This window comes from Panthera onca, chromosome B3, assembly GCF_046562875.1.
Source record: "Panthera onca isolate mPanOnc1 chromosome B3, mPanOnc1 haplotype 2, whole genome shotgun sequence".
In the NCBI taxonomy this organism is placed as follows: domain Eukaryota; kingdom Metazoa; phylum Chordata; class Mammalia; order Carnivora; family Felidae; genus Panthera; species Panthera onca.
The window spans coordinates 48,859,538-48,883,804 of NC_138344.1; the positions used below are offsets into that span (position 1 = coordinate 48,859,538).

Consider the following 24,267-nt stretch of genomic DNA (forward strand, 5'->3'; position numbering starts at 1 on the left):
CAGGCTCCTCCTCCCCCCCCCCCCCCCTTTTATTTTCCATTCACAGGCGCAAGGCTTTTTTCTTAAGACGAAGGCCTATTTCTTTGGTGATTCACTCAGACCGCAGGTACCGGATAAGAGCCAGAGAGGTGGCATCACCGGCGGCAAGATGCCCCGGCAGTCACAAGAGAAGCTCACGGGGAGATGACAAGGCAGTGGAAGGGGCGCGCCCGGGGCACGCTGGGAACGCGGGGCGCCGCAGCCGGGCCTGACCCGGAAGGGCTGGCGCTTGGTAACCCCGGCTTCCCTAGCAACCGAGCAGGTGCTTGTCCTAAACAGCCGAATCCTCGGTTACTACCGCCTCCAGAGATGCCTCTGCAGGTTAGCGATTACACCTGGCAGCAGACGAAGACTTCGGTGTTTATCTCTGTGCCCCTCCGAGGCGTCTCCGTCAGGGACGCGGACGTGTTTTGCACGGAAAACTATCTGAAGGTAGGAACTCAAGCTGTGCCTGAAGGGCCCTCGGGGACGTGATCCGAAGACTCCATGGGCGCGTTGTTGCAAATAAGCGTCCTAAAATTTAGTTCTATTTTTTCAAACCGAATTCCATCAGGTGACACCTCTTTAGACCGATGTCATCAGATCAGACCTTATTCTTATCTAGGATTTCCTCATATGCCTTGTTAATCTTATGGGACCTCGAATAAATTTATAGCAGGCATGTCAAAATGATTTTGGCCCCTATCCCTTTTTTTTTCTTAAAGACTTAGTCTTTATTTTGTGTAACTAAATTAACCTCCGTTTACCCCCCCTTCTGAATAGGTCAACTTTCCTCCATTTTTATTTGAAGTGTTTCTCTGTGCGCCCATAGATGATGAGAACAGCAAAGCCAAGATTGGGAATGACACTATTATATTCACCTTATATAAAAAAGAAGTGGCCATGTGGGAAACCCTTTCACTGCCAGGTGGTAAGTGTTTTTATTCAAAGGTGTTCATCTGGTTGTGTGTTTTGTATTTTATACCTTTAAAAAAAATTCTCTTTCAAAACAGTTGTTTCTCTAGTAGAAGAAAAATAGGAACATGAACATGGTTTAAAGGATATAGTGCTTCAGCTGACACTTAAGATAAATTACTTAAAGATTGAATAATTCAAAAGTTAGAGCGCAATTTGTATTAGTTCTCAAGCAGATGTGGACTTGTATCTTCATAGGCTAAGGCCTCTTGATATGACCTTATTTTGTGTAGGCATTAACACATCTGGTAATCCCAGGAACACCCTATTAGGTTACCATCCCCTGCCCTGCCAGTTTTTTTTTTTTTTTTTTTTTAAAGGTTAGGCTACGGAGGCACAGAAGGGTTGAATAATTGGCACAGGTCACACAACAAGTAAGTGGCAGACTGGAACTGCAGCCCTAGAAGTTTGAGTATAGAGCAGTGATTCTTTGACTCATCTACAAAACTTTTAAATAACACAGATGTCTGAAACTCAGCCTAGTTCAATCAAATCAGTTTATGGGAGTGCGGCACAGGTATCGGTAGTTTTAAAAAAACTTCCCAGGGATTATAATGTACAAAGCTGAGATGCCCTGTTCTCTATTCCCTTAATAAGTACTCTGTTCTTCTACCAAGATTGGCTTTGTGGGTCAGTAATTGCCCTCTACTGCTTTACCTCTATTTCCTTCCTCCCTGTTGTAGTTGTCTTATATTCTAGGGGTTTATGTCTGTTGCCTGAAATTTCTCTTAGGTCTCTGGCGTTAAGCCTTGAGTAGGAATTACTGAGAATGGGGAGGTGAATATCATTCTTGATATTACTCTTTTCTTGGTATTTTGCAGTGGAATTTAATTTTGTAATCCCCAGGACCAGGTAGATTTTTCTCTAAAGTCTGGTGTTCAGCTCAGAAAATATTGGTTAAGGTAGATTACCATACTGAGGTTACTTTAATTTCTTTAGTGATTGCCAGACTAACTGAAGAGGTTTTTTTTTTCTTTCCTAACCATGATCTTCCTCTTTTTTACATCTGCTTTCATTGCACATTTACTTGATTCTTCTTTTTCATGGTCTTATGGTCATCCATTCCACACTTTGACCATTTAAACCAAGGTTTAAGAAATATTTTTCTATATAGGACCAGATAGTATTTTGAATATTATGGGCCATATGGTCTCAAAAGCAGCCAATAGACCATTCATGTTTATTGACACTGAAATTTGAATTTTATCTTGTCACAAAATATTATTTTGATTTTTCAACTATTTAAAAATATAAAAATTATTCTTAGCTTGTGTGCTAGAGGAAAATAGGCAGCAGGTCAGATTTGGCCGTAGTTTCCCAACCTCTGATTTACACTAATCAGAACAGTCTTAAAACTAGCTTATATAACAAGTAATGAACATTGATTTTACTTCAGAAACAAGGTTTGAGATTCCTTTAGAAATCAAACTCAGTTACACATGCAATTCAGTGAAATTATTTCTTTAAAAATACTGGTTTTCACATAAATTATGTGGAACTGCAGTCTATATGCCAAGCCTGCCTCATTATTCAAAACATATTTGCTCCATTTTTTCCTCCTGACTTCTTTCTTGGTATATTTTTCATTTTTTAGAAGTGAAAGTAGGTTCTTTTAATTATTTTTGCCCTTAAACCCGGTCCAGCTGTCTCCATTCTGTTATTAAACAGGAAGTGGGTTGGGGGAGGCTTCAGACTTAATTTTAGTCCTTAAGCCCTAGTCAAGATCTTGAATGAATAAAAATGCCATGCTTTTTTTTTTTTTTCTTTTTAAGACAGTTTCTTTCAAAGTTAAAATTCCAGGGGAGCCTGGGTGGCTCAGTCAGTTAAAAATCTGATTTGTCATCATTTTGGCTCAGGTCATGATCTCACAGTTCATGGTTTAGAGCCCCATGCTGGGCTCTGCACTGATAATGTGGAGCCTGCTTGGGATTCTCCCCCTCCTCCTCCCTCCCCCTCTCTCCCCCTTCTCTCCCCCCTTCTCTGCCCCCTCTCTTCTCCCCCTCTCCCCCTCTCCCCTTCTCCCCTTCTCCCCTTCTCCCCCTCTCCCCTTCTCCCCTTCTTCCCCTCTCCCCTTCTCCCCTTCTCCCCCTCTCCCCTTCTCCCCTTCTCCCCCTCTCCCCCTCTCCCCTTCTCCCCCTCTCCCCCTCTCCCCCTCTCCCCCTCTCCCCCTCTCCCCCTCTCCCCCTCTCCCCCTCTCCCCCTCTCCTCTTCTCCCCCTCTCCCCCTCTCCCCCTCTCCCCCTCTCCCCCTCTCCCCCTCTCCCCCTCTCCCCCTCTCCCCCTCTCCCCCTCTCCCCCTCTCCCCCTCTCCCCTTCTCCCCTTCTCCCCTTCTCCCCTTCTCCCCTTCTCCCCCTCCCTGTCTCCATCCCCCCAATAAGTAAGTAGACTTAAAATTTTTTTTAATTCCATACTTTTTTTTGGAACAACAGGCAAAAGTTTATTAAAATATAAGATTAGAAAGGAAGAATAGTAGCAAAGCTCTCTTTGCAGAGAGAGAGGATTGCCCCTAATTCAATTGAACCTCCACTGAAATTTAGCATTCCCTTCAACTATGAATGTAGGCAACAGACAACAATTGTATCAAAAATACAAATATCACAAATACATTTATATCACAAGTACCTTTATCTTTTATACTCATTAAAATACTTTGAGAGTATTTATTACACTTGTTATATATTATTTAATGCATTAATGAAGAAGCACATGTTAGTATATCACAAAAAAAACCCCTCCTCTTGTAGGAGACCTCATGTGATATTTATTGTGATTAGGTTTATAAGCAAATAGTCCTGGTTTCTTGACAGAGAGGGAGGGGGATAAATGTGTACATTTCCCTCCATCCTGTCCCCTCCCCCTCTCTGCACCTCTTTCCCTCTCTCATTTAATTACCCTTTATCTCCCTTTTATGTCCCTCTCCCCATCCTCATCGTTCCCATCTTATTCACCTTTTCTATTGTTCCTACTTTCTCTCATCCTCCTCCCCCACGCCCCGTCATTATCTCCCTCTGTAGTAATTTATTGCTGTTACAGTTGCTTGCTTGCCTTTTAATGTTAGCTTCTTGGCCAGTTTAATATTGAAAAATGTTTTCATTTTTCCATGTGAAGTTGGGTCCCTCCCAAAATCTCATCTTGGATCAGTATGTCAGACAGTTTTTTCCTAAATAAATCATTCATCATAATCCTAATTTAATGATATTTCTTATGTTTTAGTTGACAAAGAGATGATGCAAAGAATAAGGGAAAAATCTATTTTACAAGCACAAGAAAGAGCAAAAGAAGCTACAGAAGCAAAAGCTGCAACAAGGCGAGAAGATCAAAAATATGCACTAAATGTTATGATGCAGGTAAGTTGCAGATTGATAGGAAAGTCCTCTAATTAAAGAGATAATAGTAAACTGTGTAAGGATAATTTATTACAATCACTGTACTTCCTCAAGTCTTTGTTCATGCTTTGGTTATAGGACTTATTATGTTATGTAGGCTATCTACACTTACATGTGTTCCTGAAAATCTATATGAAAATGGAGGATATAAAGATTGAACAATAGATTTACTTGTTTCAGGAAGAATGTTCTTTTTCCAAGGTAGTAAAAAAATGGTAAGGTTGTATGATAGAAGTGTTTTACTTATTTTTAAATCTTGAAATAATGGACATGATTATTTAAAACAAGAAGAGTCTTGAGGTGCCTGAGTGGCTCAGTTGGTCCGACTCTTGGTTTTGGCTCAGGTCATGATTGCACAGTTTCTGAGTTCAAGCCTTGCATCAGGCTCTGGACTCTGCTGTCAGTGGGGAGCCTGCTTGGGATTCTCTCTTTTCCTCTCTCTCGCTCCTTCCCCACTGCTCTCTCAAAATAAATACATAAACTTAAAAAAATTAAAAAAAGAGCCTAGTTAAACACTAAATATTGACATATTAGTATCTTTTTTTAACTGTTGAGGCTTTCAAGTTAAAGCTTTTAATCAGCAATATATTTTTTGAGATATAATTCACATACCATACAATTCACTCATGTAAAGCTTATAATTTATTAGTTTGTTGTATATTTAGAGATGTGCAACTATCACCACAATCAATTTTAGGACATTTTTATCACCTCAAAAAGAAACCGTGTGCCCACTAGGAGTCACTCACCATTCCTCCCACCCACTCTAGCTCCAGGCAACCAGTAATCCACTTTCTGTCTTTATAGATTTACCTATTCTGACTAATTTTAACAAGTAATTTTTTTTTATTAAAAAAATTTTTTTTACATTTATTTTTGAGAAACAGAGACAGAGCATGAATGGGGGAGGGGCAGAGATAAAAGGAGACACAGAATCTGAAGCAGTCTCCAGGCTCTGACCAGCTGTCAGCACAGAGCCCGACAAGGGGCTCGAACCCATGAACCCATGAACCGTGAGATCATGACCTGAGCCAAAGTCCGATGCACAACCAACTGAGCCACTCAAGCACCCCTTTACAAGTAATTTCTTATCTCTATTCTCATGTTGACATCTTGAAATGATTAAGGAATCTATAACTAACATTTCTTGAAGAGCTCTGTGGATCCAAGTCTCTTCTTTTGTATTTGGATTACTACTATTTTATTCATAATGAACAGTTCATAATTCCAAAGGTTTCTCCACTTGTTTCATTACTTCTACTTGACTTTATATATATGTGTGTGTGTGTACATATATATAGAGAGAGCACGTGTGTGCATGCGCCTATGGTTATTTGTATACTTTGTCTTTTACTTGAAAATTGAACACATGGTCAGCTGACCGAAGATTCCTGCTTTCAGTATATTTGAGTTCCATCTTTTCTTTATTGTGTTATTGCTGCTATCAGCCTTTTGATTTTATCATTTTCCTGAATTTTAAAAAATAAAAGCAAAATAATATAAAATTTGTGGTAACGGACAAATATTTACTGAACTAATAAAATAGTTAAATAATGGTATGCATTCTGCTGTATTGGTAAAATAATAAACCTGGCAGTACCACCATGTTATGTCTCGAAGTTATTAGTATACTGATATCTGAAAGCCTGACTTTGGTATTTGGAAAGATGGTTTTAGGGGTGTTAGTGTATAAAATGTGAAGCTGTAGATTATGTTAAAGTGGATAGAACCTATGGTAAGTCTATAGCCTTTACTCCAAACTGTCCATGTTGTTTGTTTCTTTCCTTCAATAGAATTCAGAGTTGGGATTATGTTTTCTTTCTTCCTTATTATAGCCATTGCCAAGTTAAATAGTAGGTACTCAAATATTTGAATTAATAATTAATGTGAATACCTTGCTCTAATACCCTGTGACAGTAGCAACATTCTAGTTTGATGGATAGACACAGATTTTTTTTTTACTCTGTCTGATGTTAGACATTCAGAAAAGAACTTTCATGGTTCAGTAAGAGTAGATGAAGAGATACAACAACAAAAGGCAACATGTTATTAGCTTAAACCAAAAACTTAACTTAAAATTTGAATTACATCTCAAAAAAGAACAGTTTTTAGTAGTAATCTTTTAAAAATAACTGGGGCGCCTGGGTGGCTCAGTCGGTTAAGCGTCCGACTTCGGCTCAGGTCACGATCTCGCTGTATGTGTGTTCGAGCCCCGTGTCGGGCTCTGTGCTGACTGCTCAGAGCCTGGAGCCTGTTTCAGATTCTGTGTCTCCCTCTCTCTCTGACCCTCCCCCGTTCATGCTCTGTCTCTCTCTGTCTCAAAAATAAATAAATGTTAAAAAAAAATTTTTTTTTAAATAATTAGCAGGGCTGGTGCTAAGACTCATTATAATGTCAGTTCACTGTGCTGTATTAGTCTGGTTGGGCTACCATAACAAAATACCACAGATTGGAAGGCTTAAACAACAGACAGTTGTAACAGTTCTGGAGTCTCGAAGTCAGATTGAGGTCCAGCAAAGTCAGTTTTGGGTGAGGAGTCTATTCTGGTTTGCAGTTGGCAGAGAAAGAGAGAGAGAGAAAGAGACAGAGAGAGAGACAAGGAAAGAAATCAGGTGTCTCCTCTTACTAGGACACTAATCCTGTTCTATCTGGCCCCACCCTTATGACCTCATTTAACCTTAATTACTTCATCAAAGGCCTGTTTTCCAAATATAGCTACCCTGGGGATTAAGTCTTCCACAGATTAATTTGGGGACACAGAAACATCCAGTCAATAACACTGTGTAATAAACTATCCAAAATTTAGCGACTTAAAGGCACAAATACTTATTTCTCAACATTCTGTATGTTGGTGAGGCATTTTTTGTGGTTTGGGGCTGGATTTGTTATGGCTGGATATTCTAGAATGGCCTCGCTCAAGTGTCTGAAACCTTGCCTGGAATGTAAGCTTGAATAAGCACTTTTAAAGCTTTTGCTGTATCATATTTACTAATGTTTCATTAGCCAAAATATGTCATATCGCAAGCTCAGATTCAAGGGCTGGAGAAAGACTACACCTCTTCTAGGAAAGAGGGATTAAATCACATTGTAAAGGGGCATGTATATAGGATGGGAGGAATTTGGGGCCACTTTGCAAGTTCAGTGATAAAGCAGTGATCAGATGTAGTTCATTCAAGGCTCTGATTCCATCTGTCTGCATCATCTTTAGCACTGCATTTTCTTTGTGTCTATTTTATCCTAGGCTGATGATCTACATCGGCATATAACAAGGCCCAGTGGAAGACAGGCTGTTTTGTTGGCTCCCTTGTAAACCCATAAAACAATTGCTTTAGATGTTATAAAGTGATATTAGGGGGTGCCTGGGTGGCTCAGTCGGTTAAGCGTCCAACTTCGGCTCACGTCATGATCTCACGGCTGGTGAGTTCGAGCCCCGCGTCAGGTTCTGTGCTGACAGCTCAGAGCCTGGAGCCTGTTTCAGATTCTGTGTCTCCCTCTCTCTCTGACCCTCCCCCGTTCATCCTCTGTCTCTCTCTGTCTCAAAAGTAAATAAACGTTAAAAAAAAAAATTTAAAGTGATATTAGAAATGATAATCAGTTTGACACCTGTTCACATGAATCATGAAGTCTTTGTTGCTTCAAACTAATTTTACAGAATCAGCTCTTCACTATCTTTGCTGCTGGTCTATCATTTGTTCACTTTATAGTCATTTGTTGAATACTGTGAAAGGTGTTGCTACAGAGTTGAACAAGTCAGTCTTCACTTTCAGTTTACTCATGGTACAGAGAAAGTGACAGGCGAGAAAAACAGATTGCACCAGAGGATGCATGAGAGGTCATGGGAGGATAAAAAGAGAACACTGACAAAAGACTGGTATCTCAGTCTGAGAGTATGGGCAGGAAATATGAGGCAGTGTTGTTTGTGCCCAATACTGGAGAATGAGTCACAGGTACCTGGAGAATAAATGGAAAAATTACAGACAGCTTGAGTAAGCACATGACAGAAAGTGGCACAGTGAGGGAACATTTGTTGGTCAGAAATAAAATCTTAATATTTTGAAAATTTTCCTGAAGGTAATGGGGCACTCTTTAGCAATTTTCAGCAAGAATATCAAGTTAATAGGGTTTGTATTTTGGAAAAGTTCATTCTGGCTATTGAGTGTGAAGTGCTTGTAGTGTGGAGGCAGAACTTTTGTATTTTTAAGATAGAAAGACTTTGAACATATTTACATGTTGAATAAGAGGCCAGTAAAGGAAAGGTTGATAATACAACCAAAGCAGGGAATTGATGATGATGGAATGGGTGGGATGAAGGTGAACTAGTGAAAAAATTACTCTTAAGTAATAGCAGGATATATTTTTTAAATATTTATTTACTTTGGAGAGACAAAGAGTCAGGGGGAGGAAAGAGAGAGAAGGAGAGAGAGAGAAGTGGAAGGGGCAGAGAGACAGGGAGAGGATCTCAAGTAGGCTCCACACTGTCAGCGCAGACCCCCAACTCGGGGCTTGATGTCATCAACTATGAGATCTGAGCCAAAATCAAGAGTCTGATGCTTAACCGACTGATCTACCCAGTTGCCCTGTGGGGTATTTTATCTTTTGACACTAGAGGGCAGGACTAAGGAATAACTAAGTATTTGGAAAATTCTTAAGTACACAGATAGTTAAAAGAATCCTTTTTTTTTTCTCCCCTCAGGATGAAGGAGGCAAGAGGGAAAGAGATTGAGGCAGTTATAGGTTTTGAGGTGATTAATGAAAGTTTGGAATACAGATGCCAAACTAATCTGAAACATGCTCTATTGGACAGTGTTGACTGCTATTGCCTAGATTTCCTATCTTATTTACTATTTGTTTTATAGATTGCCCTGTTCTCTTTTGAGTTTTCCTTTTGTTTTCTACTTCAGGGTAAGTACTACTTGACTTTTGTCCTCTGAACTTTTAACCTAGGTAGATCAATTTTGAGGTGCTTTCTTCTTTTTCTTAAAGATAAAACCCAGAAATCTCAACCTGTGAAACAAATTTTGCCTAATCATGCAGATGAAGTATGAGTTGCTTTCTGGAGTTGTCTAGATTATACTATAGTGCCTTAAAAAGTTCTTATCTGTGGGGGTTGATTTCAGCTCAGGTAATAATCCTGGGGCCCTGGGATTGAGCCCCGTGTCAGGCTCCGTGCTGACAGCACAGAATCTGCTTGGGATTCTCTCTCTCCCCCCCCCCCCCCCCCCTCTCTCTCTCTCTCTCTCTCTTTCTTTCCCTCTCCCTCCGTCCCTCAATCCCTCCATCCCTCCATCTGTCCCTGTCTCCTGCTCACTTGTGCCTCTCTATCTAAAATAATGTTAAAAAAAATTCTTATCTGTGAAACCACATACGCTGTTTATTGGAAGAGTGTACAATGTACAAAAATACCACAAGGAACTACTTGGCCATTTTTTATTCTATTTTTTATTAGTAATTTTAATGTTCCTAGCATTTTTTGTATCCCCCAGCCCCTCCTTTTTCTGCATCTCCTTTCCTTTCAGTATATGTCAGTACCCTGTTAGCCCTATTGATTTTCTCATAATCCTGTTTCTTCCTTTTACATAATTAGCATTTTCCCTATAAACCCATCTTTAGCGCTCTGTGCTTTTGGTAACTCCTGTTCTAACTCCTTTGACCAACTCTTTATATGTGAAGTCTTCATTGTCTTACCTTATTTGTTATTAACAGTTATTGCCATCATAAGACAATTATGCTGTTCATATACCCAGTCTTTGTATCACTATTCCTTTTGAATTTTATTTTTCACCTTTTCTGTCTTTGATATTTCTTTTTTTTTTTCCTAAATTTTTTAAATGTTCATTTAATTTTGAGAGAGAAAGAGAGAGTGTGAGCAGGGGAGGGGCAGAGAGACAGGGAGACTCCAGGCTCCAAGCTGTAAGCACAGAGCTCTATGTAGGGCTTGAACTCACAGACTGCGAGATTATGACCTGAGCCAAAGTTGGACGCTCAACTGACTCAGCCATCCAGGCACCCCTGTCTTTGATATTTCTTATTGACAAGTTTTACAGACCAAATACACTTTGTTTTGTTTGTTTCTCCTTCAAAGTGTACCATGGTGGCTTTTGCTTTATTTTTAAGCTTCTTTTTTTTTTTTTTTAATTTTACTGAGGTGTAATTGACAAAATTCTAATATATTTAAAGTATATAATGTGAACATTAGCTATACATATACATTGTGAAAGGAATCCCTTAGTGAAGTTAATTAACACATATATCACTTCATATAGTTATCCTTACATTAGATCTCAGCACTTATAGCTGAAAATTTGTACCCTATCATCAACTCCTCCCCATTTACCCTGCCTCTTAGCCCCTGGCAACCACCATTCTTTCTATTCTGTTTCTGTGAGTTCAATTTTTTTTTTAATTTGATGTATAAATGATACCATGCAGTATATATGTTATATATAACATGCATAGTATGTATATATATGTGTGTGTATATAACGAACAGAATGAATATGCATGTGTGTATATATACATATATCACATTTCAATCCATTCATCCATTAATGGATTCGGAAGATTGTTTCTATATCTTGGCTATCTTGAATAATGCTTCACTAAACGTGGTAGTGTAGACATCTCCTGGAGAAAGTGACTTCATTTCCATTGAATATATATACCTGCTGGTCATTTGTGTATCTTCTTTTGAAAAATGACTAGTCACGTCCTTGGTACATTTAAAAGTTTTTAATTTATTTTCTTGCTATTGAGTTATGAGTCTTCTGTATTTTGCATATTAATCCCTTATTGGCCCTGTGGTTTACATATATTTCTCCCATTCAGTACATTACTTTTTTATATTGTTGGTGTTCTCTTTTGCTGTGCAAAAGCTCTTAAGATGTAGTCCCACCTTATTTTTGCTTTTGTTGCCTTTGCTTTTGGTGTCAAATCTAAAAAACCATTTCCAAATCAATGTCAAAGAGCTTATCACCTATATTTTCGTCTAGGAGTTTTAGGTTTTGGATCTTACATTCAAGTCTTTAATCCATTTTGAGTTCGTTTTTGTGTGTGGTGTAAGGTAGGGTTCCAGTTTCATTCTTTTGCATGTGAATATCCATTTTTTTCTAGCACCATTTACCGAACAGACTATCTTTGCGTCTTTGTACATTTTTAGTGCTTTTGTTAAAAATTAGGTGATCATACATGCATAGGTTTGTTTCTGGGCTTTCTATTTTGTTTCATTGATCTATATGTCTGTTTTAATGGTAATACCATACTGTTTTGATTACTCTAGCTTTGTAATATAGTTTAAAATTAGAAAGTGTGACACTCCAGCTTTTCTTCTTGCTGAAGATTGCTTTAACTAGTTAGAATCTTTTTTGATTCCATACAAATGTTAGGATTGTTTTTTCTATTGATGTGAAAAATGCTCTTGGAATTATGATAGGGGTTGTAATGAATCTGTAGATCCCTTTGGGTAGCATGGCCATTTTAACAATATTCTTCCAATCCTTCAAGATTTATTTGTGTCTTCAATTTCTTTCAGCAGCATTTTGTAGTTGTCATTGTATAGATATTACACCTCTTTGGTTAAATTTGTTCCTAAGTATTTTATTCTTTTTTATGCTGTTGTAAATGAGATTTCTTCTTATTTTCTCTTTCTGATAGTTTGTTGTTAGTATAGGAATGTAACTGATTTTTTTTTATATGGACTTTGTGCCTTGCAGCTGTACTGGATTCATTTATTAGTTCTAACAGGGTTTTTTTTTTTTTTTTCTTCTTTTTTGGAGTTCTTAGAGTTTTCTCTGTATGTCACCTTCAAATCTAGATACTTTTATATCTTCCTTTCCAATTTGGATGGCTTTTCTTACTTTTTTTTTTTTTTTTTTTTTGCCTAATGGCTCTGGCTGGGACTTCAGTACTATGTTGAGTAGAGGTGGTGATAGTGGACATTCTTGTCTTGTTCCTGATCTTAGAGGAAAAGCTTTTGACTTTGCACTATTGAGTATGATGTCAGCTATGGGTTTGTCATATATGGCCCTCATTTTGAGCTATGTTCCATATAGATCTAATTTGTTGAAAGTTTTTATCATGGAAGGATGTTCAGTTTTGCTAAACGCTTTTCTACATCTATTGAGATGACCAAATGATTTTAATCCTTGATTTTGTTAAACTGATGTATGACATTGATTGATTTGCATATGTTAAACCATCCTGCATCCCAGGAATGAATCTCATTTGGTCATGGTGTATAATCCTTTCAATGTACTCTGGAATTTGGTTTGCTAATATTTTGTTGAGAATTTTTGCATCTATATTCATCAGGGATATTGGCCTATGGTATTCTTTTCATGTAGTGTTCTTATTTGACTGGTATGTGGGTAGTGCTGGCCTAATAAAATGAGTCTGGGAGTGTTCCCTCCTTCACTTTTTTAGAAGGTTTTCAAAAATGATGTGTATGTATCCTTTTCTAAATGTTGGGTGGAATTTACTACTGAAGCCATCTGATCCTGGAGTTTTCTTTGTTGGGAGGTTTTTGATGACTGATTCATTCTCCTATAACTGGTTTGTTTAGGTTTTGTCTTCATGATTCAGTCTTGTAGGTTGTACATTTCTGTAAATTTATCCATTTTTTTAGGTTTTCTACTTTGTTATCATATAATTATTCATTTTACTTTTTTATGATCCTTAGTATTTCTGTGTTGTCAGTTGTGATGTGTCCTCTTTTATTTCTGATTTTATTTTTTGAGTCTTCTCTCCTTTTACCTTAGTTTAGCTTAATAGTTTTCAATTTTATTTTTCTTTTCAAAAAACCAGCTCTTAGTTTCACTGATCTTTTCTATTATCATTCTAGGCCTTACTGCATTTCTTTATGCTCTGATATTTATTATTTTTTTGCTTCTACTAATTTTGGGTTTAATTTATTCTGCTTTTTCTAATTCTTTAAGGTGTAAAGTTAGGTTGTTTATTTGAGATCCTTCTTTTTTCTTAAGGTAGGAGTTTATTACTATAAATTTCCCTTTTAAAATTGTTTTTGCTTCATCCTATAAATTTTGGTATTTTGTGTTTTCATTTTCATTTGTTCCAATATATGTTTTGATTTCCCTTTTGATTTCTTCTCTGACCCATTTGTTGTTCAGGAGTAATGTGTAATCTCCACATATTGGTTAATTTTTGTTTTCCTTGATACTGATTTCTACTTTCATGCCATTGTGGTCAGAAAATATACTTGAGCTAATGAATATTCTTTAACTCTTTTATGACTTTTTGTCTTGGTAGTAGCCATCCTAATGGGTGTGAGATGGTATCTCATGGTGGTTTTGATTTGGTCCTCAATGCCATTTTAATTTAAAATGTATCTTTGAAACCTACCCATTCCCCTTTCCTCCATTTTTAATTCTTTCAGATATTGGTAAGCAGAACCTTTATTTTTGGTTGGTCTTTTCCTCTCTTATTCCATCATTTGCCCTACACTTACTCCTTTTTTAAAAATAACAGTTTTGAGATTTCCTTCATACACTGTACAGTTCACTCTTAAGGTGTACAATTCTGGGGGCTCCTGGGTGGCTCAGCCGGTTAAGTGTCTGACTTTGGTTCAGGTCATGATCTCATGGTTTGTGAGTTCGAGCCCCACATAGGGCTCTGTGCTGACAGCTCAGAGCCTGGAGCGTGCTTCACATTCTGAGTCTCCCTCCCTCTCTGCCCCTCCCCTGCTCACGCTCTGTCTCTCTCTCAAAAATAAATAAATGTAAAAGAAAAATTAAAATAAATAAATAAAAGTATTAAAAAAATAAAGTATACAATTCTATGGCTTTTAGCTTAATCACAAGTTATGCAACCATCATGACTATGTAGTTCCAGAACATTTTCATCGCTTCAGAAAGGAACCCCATACCCATTAGCAGTCACTCACTTTTCTATCCTCCTCTGTAGTCTTTATCTACCTTCTGTCTCTATGGATTTGTCTATTCCGGACATTTCACATACAATATATGACCTTTGGTATCTGCCTTTTTTCACTTAGCATAATGTTTTTGAGTTCATTTATTTATTTATTTATTTATTTTAATGTTTATTTACTTTTTGAGAGAGACAGAGCATGAGCAGGGCAGGGGGCAGAGAGAGAGGGAGACACAGAATCGGAAACAGGCTCCAGGCTCTGAGCTGTCAGCACAGAGCCTGACTCAGAGCTTGAACTCACAGACTGTGAGATCATGACCTGAGCTGAAGTCGGACACTCAACCGACTGAGCCACCCAGGTGTCCCTCATTCATTTTGTAAAATAAGTGAGACCTTCATTCATTTTTATAGCTGAACGATACTCCGTTGTATGGATATACCACAGTTTGTTTCTTTGTTCATCAGTTGGTGGAAATTTAAGTTCTTTTCACCTTTTAGCTATCGTAAATAGCACTGCTATGAACGTTCACTTATAATTATTTTTTTGAGTACCTGTTCTCAATTCTTTTGTGTATATACCTAGGAGTAGAATTGCTGGGACATTTAACTTTTTGAGGAGCCACCAAACAATTTTCCATAACGACTGTACCATTTGGCATTCTCTTCGGCAATATGTGATGATTCCAATTTTTCTACATCCTTGCCAAAACTTGTTATTTTTCATTTTGTTGTTTATAGTCGTCAGAAAGTATGAGCCCCCCAGGTTTTTTTTTTTTTCAAGATATTTTGGCTATTCTGGGGCCTTTGCAATTCTATTTGATTTAAAGATTGGCTTTTTCATTTCAGTTATTATTGTAGCATATCTGTGTGTTATTTGGCAGTTTGAAAAGATCATTATATAAAATCTTATTTTTATAATTAAAAAATGAATAGAAAACAGAAAATGAATAGAAAATAGTGACATCACTAGTAATTTTTTTTCTTTTTTCTTTTTTCTTTTGTATTTTCTGAGTTCTCACCATAATAAATGCATATTTTTTCATAATAAGAAAACCTTTTTTTAAAAAGGAGCAACACTTACCTTCTGATGATTACTTTTTCTACCTTTAATTTCTTTTTTCTGTAATAATAATTTACTAATTTTCTGTGTAAATCTACCAAATTTCTAAGCATATGAGAAATCAACTTTAGCTATTAACAGGTAGTCATCAGAAAAGACAGTATCTCTGACACTGCTTTTCTTATGTGTACATTTTGTCAGATGTGCTGACCTACATCCTTTTTGTGTAAGTGTATCCCAGATTCACAACATCTGTATAGAAGTACACTTTCAGCAATCATACATGTCCATTTTTTTGTTTACTTCAAACTTTTTCATCTTTTCCAGAAGTGTGGTTAAAATTCATTCATTCATTCATTCATTCATTCATTATACCCATTAGGATATTTGTTAGCCTTGGAAAGAAGAGAGTGTGGAAGCAAAAATATTTTTGTTGAGAGAAAAATGGAAAGAACTTATATAATCTACTCTCATTATCCTGGAACCCCCTAGGTATGGTAGTAAATTTATAAGGGAAGAGAAGCATTCATAGACTTTCAGTTAAATATCACTTTTTCCATGGGCCTGTATCTTGGAGCTGTGATCTTTCAAGTTTTCCTCCAGTGAGACAGATTTTTCCCACTGCCTCCTATTCCCTTCCTTGACTGCACTGTTCCTGGTCTATTTTCTTGAATCCTTGACTACTGACTATTTCCTTCTCCCCATAAGTGGGACAGGAAAGCTGGAGAAGACTGAAGTGGGAGGGATTTTCTTTCCCAGCAGAGGTAAGGGACTTCCGCTCTGGCAAGGTCCTTTACTCTGGCTAGTAGATCTTTGTTAAGGAGAGTGCTCTGGGTATTTCTGTAATCCACAATGATTATTCTTCCCCTCCCTCTGCCAGAGACACAAAGTTAATATTCAGAGCTTCATCAATGTAGCCTAATGTGGTTTCTGAAGGTGAAGCCCACAAAAATATAGGGGCACTTCTCAAGACTGTGGCCTCAAACACTTTATCAGTAGTCCTGCTAGTCCACCCTTCAGTTCTAGTATTTTGTCAAAATGACCCATTTAAGTGTTCCTACTAGTTTATAGCTCTAGTTATTTTTGCTACAGGTAATTACATCTTTGTGTGTTTTGGATACACCTGTCTGTCCAGATTTCAGGCTAACAGTTTGCCCTGCAACTCACTTCTCTAAGGAGTCCAAGAAAACTAGTTGTTTTTCACTTTGTCCATCTTTCTTTTGTTGTTGTAAGGATTGGAGTAACAACTTCTAAGCTTTCTGCATGTCAAAACTGGAACTAGAGCTCCTTTATTACATATATATATATATATATATATGTATATATATATATATATATATATATACACACATGTATATATATATGTATATATATATATATATGTATGTATATATAGTTGTAAAACTTTTCAGTGGTTGCTATATGCACCTTTAACTTCTAACAATCTACTTCAAGTAAGCACTGATTCTATTCCAGTAAAATATAGCAAGTTTGTTCAAGTAAAACTCTGTTATCTCCCCCTCTCTTTGGTCTGCTTTGCCATTTAGGTATATGTATTTGTTATAACTCAACAGTACATATTACTGTACTTTAAAAATTATTGCTTTTTGTTAAATATAGAACTGCCCTTCGACCCAGCAATTGCACTACGAGGTATTTATCCAAAGAATACAAAAATACTTCTTTGAAGGGGCACATGCACCCCCATATTTATAGCAGCACTGTCAACAATAGCCAAAGTATGGAAAGAGCCCAATGTCCATTGACAGATGAATGGATAAAGAAAAGGTAGTATATATATATACAACGGAGTATTACTTGGCAATCAAAAAGAATGAAATCCTGCCTTTTGCAACAATGTAGATGGAACTGGAGTGTATTATGCTAAACAAAATGAGTCAGAGAAGACAAATACCATATGATTTCACTCATATGTGGAATTTAAGAAACAAAACAGATGAGCATAGAGGCAGGGAAGGAAAAATACGGTAAGATAAAAACAGGGAGGCAAACCATCTTAAAGAGATTTTTAACTATAGAGAACAAACTGAGGGTTGCTGGAGTAGAGATTAGTGGGTGATGGGCTAGATGAATGATGGGCATTGAGGAGGTTACTTGTTTTGATGAGCACTGGGTATTGTATGTAAGTGATGAATCACTAAATTCTCCTGAAACCAATACTACACTACATGTTAACTAACTTGAATTTAAATAAAGACTTGGAAGAAAAAAAATTAAATAAAAACTTACTGCTTTTTAAAAAAAATCTTAGGTTTTTAAATAAATCAAGAGAATAAAGGCCAAAAAAAAGTCTGTATTGTCTTTTTTCTTGATTAAACAATGTAATGTGATAAATCAGCAGTACTTTTTTTCCCTCATGGTTTGTTTGTTTTATAACTGGAAATTTATACCTTTTGACCCCTTTCATGCATTTTGCCTAACCCAGCACCCCATCACTGGTAACCACCAGTTTGTTCACTGTATCTATGAGCTTGAGGGTTTTTTTTGTTTGTTTGTTTTAGATTCCACATAAAAGTGAGATCACATGGTATGTCTTTCTCTGATTTATTTCACTTATCATAATGCCCTCAAGGTTCATCCATATTGTTGTAAATGGCAAAATTTTATTCCTTCTTGTGGCTGAACAATACCCTGCTGTGTATATATTCCATATTTTCTTTATCCATTTATCCAGCAGTAGACACTTAGGTTGTTTCCATGCCTTGGCTGTTGTAATTAATGCTATAGTAAAGATGGGGAGGGGCATTGTATATTTTTTGAATATGTGTTTTCATTTTCTTTGGAAGTAGAGTTACTGGATCATGTGGTACTTCTATTGTTAATTTTTTGAGGAATCTCTATACTGATTTCCGTAATGGTTGCACCAATTTACATTTCTCCTGACAGTGTACAAGGGTTCCCTTTTCTCCACATCCTCACCAACACTTGTTATTTCTTGTCTTTTTTGATACTAGCCATTCTAACAGCTGTGAGGTGATACCTCACTGAGGTTTCCATTTGCATTTCCCTAGTATTTAGTGACATTCAACATTTTTTAATGTACCTGTTGGCCACCTGTATGTCTTCTTTGGTAAAATGTCTATTCAGATCCTCTGTTCTTTTTTTAATTGGATGGTTTGTACTTTTGGTGTTGAGTTGCCCCTTATAAGATTTTAATTTGCAAATATTTCATTTAGTAGATTTTTGTTTTCATTTTGTTGATGATTTCCTTTGCTGTGCAGAAGCTTCTTAGTTTGGTGTAATTCTGCTTGTTTGTTTTTGCTTTTCTTACCTTTGCTTTTGGTGTCAAATCCAAAAAATCACTATGACAAGTTATCAAGAAATTTACTACCTGTGTTTTCTTCTATGAATTTTATGGTTTCAGATCCTACATCCAAGTCTTTAATCCATTTTGAATTAAATTTTGTGTATGGTGTAAGGTAATGGCTTAATTTTATTCTTTTGCATGTGGTGGATATCCAGTTTTTCCAGTATCATTTATTGAAGAGACTGTTCTCTCCCCATTATATATTTTTGGTTCCTTTATCATAAATTAATTGGCCATATATGCATTCGTTTATTTTTGGGCTCTCTGTTCTAGATCATTGATCTGTGTGTCTGTTTTTATGCCAGTACCATACTTTTATTTTTTAAAAAGTAGGCTTCATGCCCAGCATGGAGCCCAGTGTGGAGCTTGAACTCACAACCCTGAAATCAAGACCTGAGCTGAGACCAACAGTTGGATAGCTTAACTGACTGAGCCACCTAGGCACCATGCCAATACCATACTTGTAAGTTTTAATTACTGTAGCTTTGTAATGTAGTTTGAAATCTGTGGGCTTGCTGCCCCAGCTTTGTTCTTTCTCAAGATTGTTTTGGTTATTCAGGGTTTTCTTTGGTTCCATACAAATTTTAGGATTGTTGTTTTCAATTTTTGTGAAAAAGGACATTGGAATTTCGTAGAGATTTCATTGACTCTGTAGATTGCTTTGCATGGTTTGGACACTGGAACAATATTAATTCTTCTAATTCATAGGCCTGGAATATTCCATTTATTTGTGTCTTCTCCAGTTTCTTTTCATTAATGTCTTAATGGTTTTCAGTGTACAAGTCTTTTACCTCCTTGGTTCAATTTATTTTTAGGTATTTTGTTCTTTTGATATAATTATAAATGGGATTGCTTTCTTTAATTTTTTTTTAAGTATTATTTACTTTTATGAGACAGAGTATGAATGGGGAAGGAACAGAGAGAGAGGGAGACACAGAATCTGAAGCAGGCTCCAGGCTCCAAGATGTCAGCATAGAGCCCGACATGGGGCTCGAACCCATGAACTATAAGATCATGACCTGAAGTCAGATGTTTAACAAACTGAGCCACCCAGGCACCCCATGCTTTCTTAATTTCTCTTTCTGATAGCTCATTATTAGTGTACAGAAATGCAACAGATTTTTGTACATTGGTTTTGTATCCTGCAACTTTACTGAATTTGTTTATTCTAACAGTTTTTTGGTGGAGTCTTGAGGATTTTCTATATATAATATCATGTCTGTTGCAAATAGTGACAATTTGACTTCTTCCTTTCTGATTTGGGTGCCTTTTATTTCTTGCTCTGACTAGGACTTTTAATACTGTGTTGAATAAAAGTGGTGAAAGTGTGCATCCTTGTCTTGTTCCTGACTGTAGAAGAAAAGCTTTCAGCTTTTCACTGTCAAGTATCTTGTTAGCTGTGAGCTTGACGTACATGGCATTTATTATGCTGAGGTATGTCACCTCTGTACCCACTTTGAGAATTTTGATCATAAATGGATGTTGAATTGCGTTATCTTTTTAAATTTATTTTAAGTTGTGATATAATATATGTAACATAAAATTTTTATTTTAATCATTAATTTTAAAGCTCAGTGGCTTTAAATACATTAATGTTGTGCTCCCATCATCACCATGCATCTCCAGAGTTTTGTTAATCTTACAAAATTGAAACACTGTGCCCATTAAACAATAATAACTCCACATTCCCCCATTCCCTCAGATCCTGGCAATACCCATTTTCCTTTCTGTTTCTATGAATTTCACTACTTTAGGTACCTCATGTCATTGAAATCATACCATGTTTGTCCTTTTGTGACTGGCTTATTTCATTTAGCATAATGTCTTCAGGTTTATCCACATATAGCATGTGTCAGAATTTTCTTCCATTTTAAAGCTTAATAACGGTCTGTTATGTATATACCACATTTTGTTTATCCATTTGTATTGTTTTTTATATTTATGCACATATTTACCATTTCCCATATTCTTCATTCCTTCTTATGGATCTGTGTTAGTGTTGGGTGCCATTTCCTTTTAGGCTGAAGAACTTTTTTTAGCATATCTCGTAGGGCAGGTCTGCTAACAACACATCTTCTCAGTTTTATTTATCTTGGAATGTGTTTATTTCATCTTCATTTATGAAGAGTGGTTTTGCTGGACATGGAATTCATAGTTTATATATTTTTTGTCAGTGCTTTGACCATGGCGTTTGACTTTTTTTGTCCTCCATCATTTCTAATGAGGAATTAGCCTTATTTGTATTGTCATTTCCTGTACATGATGAGCCGTCTTATTCTTGCTGCTTTCAAGATTTTCCTTTGTTTGGCTCTTGTATTAACTTAGCAGTTTCACTAAGTTGTATTCAGGTATATCTCTGTGTTCATTTTACTTTGGTTTGTTGAACTTATTGGAGATATGGATTCATGTTTTCATCAAATTTGAGAAATTTTTATCAATTGTTTTCTGAAATATTATTGATTGAAAAGTATACATTTTATGGTGGCTCAGTCAGTTGAGAATCCAACTCTTGATTTCAGCACAGGTAATGGTCTCACAGTTGTGGAATGGAGCCCTGCATTGAGCTCTGCTCTGGGCATGGAGCCTGCTTGAGATTCTCTGTGTCCCTCTCCCTCTGCCCCTCCCCCACTCATGTGGGTGAGCATACTCTCTCTCTCAAAAAAACAAACAAACAAAAAAAAAACCCTTTACATTTAGTTAATAGATTATAGAAATTCTGGGTCCTGTTGTATTTGTTTGTTTGTTAGTTTATTTATTGAGGGCTGTTTATTTTTTAGTAACTTGCCTGTACTTTAACTGTGAAATCAGTCTGGTCTCGTTTGTAGTACACAATTGCTGATGTTTCTGCTAAGTTTTTTAATTCTTATTCTTTAGGCTGGCTTCCTTAGAGGTCTTTCCTGTGTCTGCATAGCTTAATTGTTAGCTAATGATATGGGCAGAGGTGGTAAAGGCTACCACCCTTTGCTGGTTGGTCTGTGGGTAGGTTTTAGAATACATTCAAAGTTGGAGCCAGTTTTCAACTCTTTGTTGGTTTCACTTTTTTTTTTAATTTTATTTTTAATCTCTACACCCAATGTGAGGCTCAAACTCACGACCCCAAGGTCCAGAGTCACCTGCTGTACCAACTGAGCCAGCCAGTCACCTCACTTTGGTTTCGTTTTATGCCAGGCTTTCTCAGGTCTTCCTAATAAATACATACCTTTCCATTTAGCCAGACTTGTAAGCTTTTCGTAGACTTTCTGTGGTTTTCTCATTTACATGATCTTTCTATTAATTTTCTGACTAGTTAGGCACTTATCCTAACCAGGACCTCTACCAACTTCAGAATTTCCCTATTTATTCACAATGAAGTCCATCACTTTTATCCACCAAATCCATGGGTTTTTGCTGCCCCACCCTGAAATGAGTCCACCCTTTTTGCCAACAAAGCTGATGGATTCTTTTTGCTAGCTTTATGTTGGCAGAACTGCCAGTCTCATTATTCATGCTGGCAGTGGGTGGTCTGGAGCAACCTCAGGCAGACAGGTCTAGCCTCCCACTGTTCTTACCTGTAACTTTAGCATTTATTCTAGAGCAAACACTTCTCAATTTGCAAGCTGTCTTTGGTTAGTTTCCTGTGCTCCAGAATGGTTGTTTTGGATAGATTTGTCCAGCTTTATACTTGATGTTTGTGTGTGGGAATTGCCAACCCCTTCATGCCTCTGAGATAACTAAGCAGGTAATTTTTACATTACTTACAAAGCTCCCTAAGAAGTTTTGGTGGTATTTTGATTAGATCTACGTTGACTCTATAAGTTAATTTTCAGAATATCAACATATTTACATTGAGATTTCTCTCTAGGAACATGGCATTTATCTCCATTTATTTGGACTTATCCCTCAGGAAAATTATTTAACATACATATAGGATTTACTTTGTTAGTAAATAGCTTTGTTAGTAAATACTTTGTTAGTAAATAGCTTCTTTGTTAAGCTTATTTTTAGGATTTTTAAAGTTTTTTTGCCAATTACTAATACAATGTTTTTTTCCAATGTATTTTTCTAATCGTTTACTGCCAGTTTGTAGGAAGGTTAGTTTTTATGAGTTTGTATTAGTTGATCTTGTATATAATTGTCTTGCTGAACTTACTTTCCTTATAGTTCTAATAGTTTGTCAGTTTGTTATTTTGGTTCTTTCAGGTAATCTAATTATTTGCAAATAATGACAATTTTATTTCCTTATAATCTGTACTTATATTTCTTGTTTTTAAAATTCTATTGTATAGGCTACGATCTCTAGGAAAATAGTACAATAGTAGTCATGCTGGCTTAGTGACTTTGCTAGAAATATATCTAATGCTTCACCATAAAGTGTGATGTTATATGAGTCCTTTTTTAAGTAAAATTTTTCTTTTATGCCTAGTATCAATGGATATTTTGGCATGTAATGAAATTAAATTGTTTTTTCTCTTTTCATTTCCTAGTATGATAAATAAGAAATAATGGTATTTGATCAAGATGCATTATAATTTTAATATTTTCCTCATTTCAATTTGCTAATTTTATGATTTTTGCATGTAATTCATAATAGAGATTGGTTTATAAAGAACAATGCCTTAATAAACCAGACATTCATTCCAAATTAAAAGAAATGTAGATGGGAGCGCTTGGGTGGCTCAGTCAGTTAAGCTCTGTGCTGACAGCAGGGAGCCTGTTTCAGATTCTCCTCTCTCTCTCTCTCTCTGCCCCTCCCCCACTCATGCTCACATGCACTGTCTCCCTCTCTCTCTTTCAAACATAAATAAATAAAATACATATTAGGGGAAAAAAAAGAAATGTAGATGTCCCCATCTTCAGTCCCCTTCTGAGTTTTTCTGTTTACTGTAGTTTACTATTAAAGCCTTTCTTTAAGAGGTATGTTTCCCATATCATATTTTTTTTAACAAAGGAACTTCAAGGATTGTTTAACATTTGTTTGTCTTTCTCTTTGATATATTTAGTCTCTCTTTTCCTTTTATTGTAAGCTTTGTGGTATTCTTCATGTTTTTCTCTTCATTCTAGTCCCTTCTGTCACCTGCTCTGTAAAGCCTTTCTTGGCCCTTCCTCTTCCCTATTTCTCCCTGAAGAGTTAGCCTTTTTTAAAAACTATAGTGTATTATAAATTAAATCATAAATGTATATGTGTATATATGTATGTATGTGTATTTCTATATGTATGTATATATATGTATATACATATGTAGTTCTCTTAATTATATCTTTGCTATAATACCATAATTTTCCTGTTACTTTTGGTTATAAGGGTAGTCTCATTTTTGGTAGTTAAGGCTTAGTCTTACATGTTTTTAAAAACTTTTCAAAATTCACTTCACTTGTAGAGATTCTGAGGGATTAAGGGCGTTCTGACTGCACATACTTTTCCCTTCTTCCATGTGTTGGGGCAGAGAGGAAGGAGAGGAAAAAAGGCAAACATAATATTTAACTGGGTGAAGTTGTCATCTTCTCCTTTTAGGTTGTGGCTGTCTCTGGCTAACAGTGACTGGTCATCATGCCCTGTTGTCAGTCATTTAAAGGCTGGCTCTTTGCCACACGTAAGATCCTTCCTGGCCCAACCTTTTGGCAGCTCTCTGAACTTAGAA

General features: G+C 36.6%; 1 protein-coding gene across 5 annotated transcripts in view; it reads left to right on the top strand.

The window, feature by feature from the left end:
- The first annotated feature begins 261 nt into the window (after positions 1-261).
- DNAAF4 (dynein axonemal assembly factor 4) overlaps positions 262-24,267 on the top strand; it is a 70,395-nt gene continuing 46,389 nt past the window's right edge. For 3 of the 5 annotated variants that reach the window (XR_013556295.2, XR_013556296.2, XM_078448631.2), the window contains exons 1-3: positions 265-471; positions 802-949; positions 4,207-4,340. Coding sequence is in view for 3 of the 5 variants with exons in the window: in XM_078448631.2 (XP_078304757.1) it covers positions 349-471; positions 802-949; positions 4,207-4,340 (405 nt within the window). In the remaining 2 variants the exon portion in view is untranslated. Of the gene's footprint in view, positions 472-801; positions 950-4,206; positions 4,341-24,267 lie in introns of all 5 variants that reach the window. The other 2 variants (XM_081795871.1, XM_078448632.2) reach the window with 2 other exon arrangements.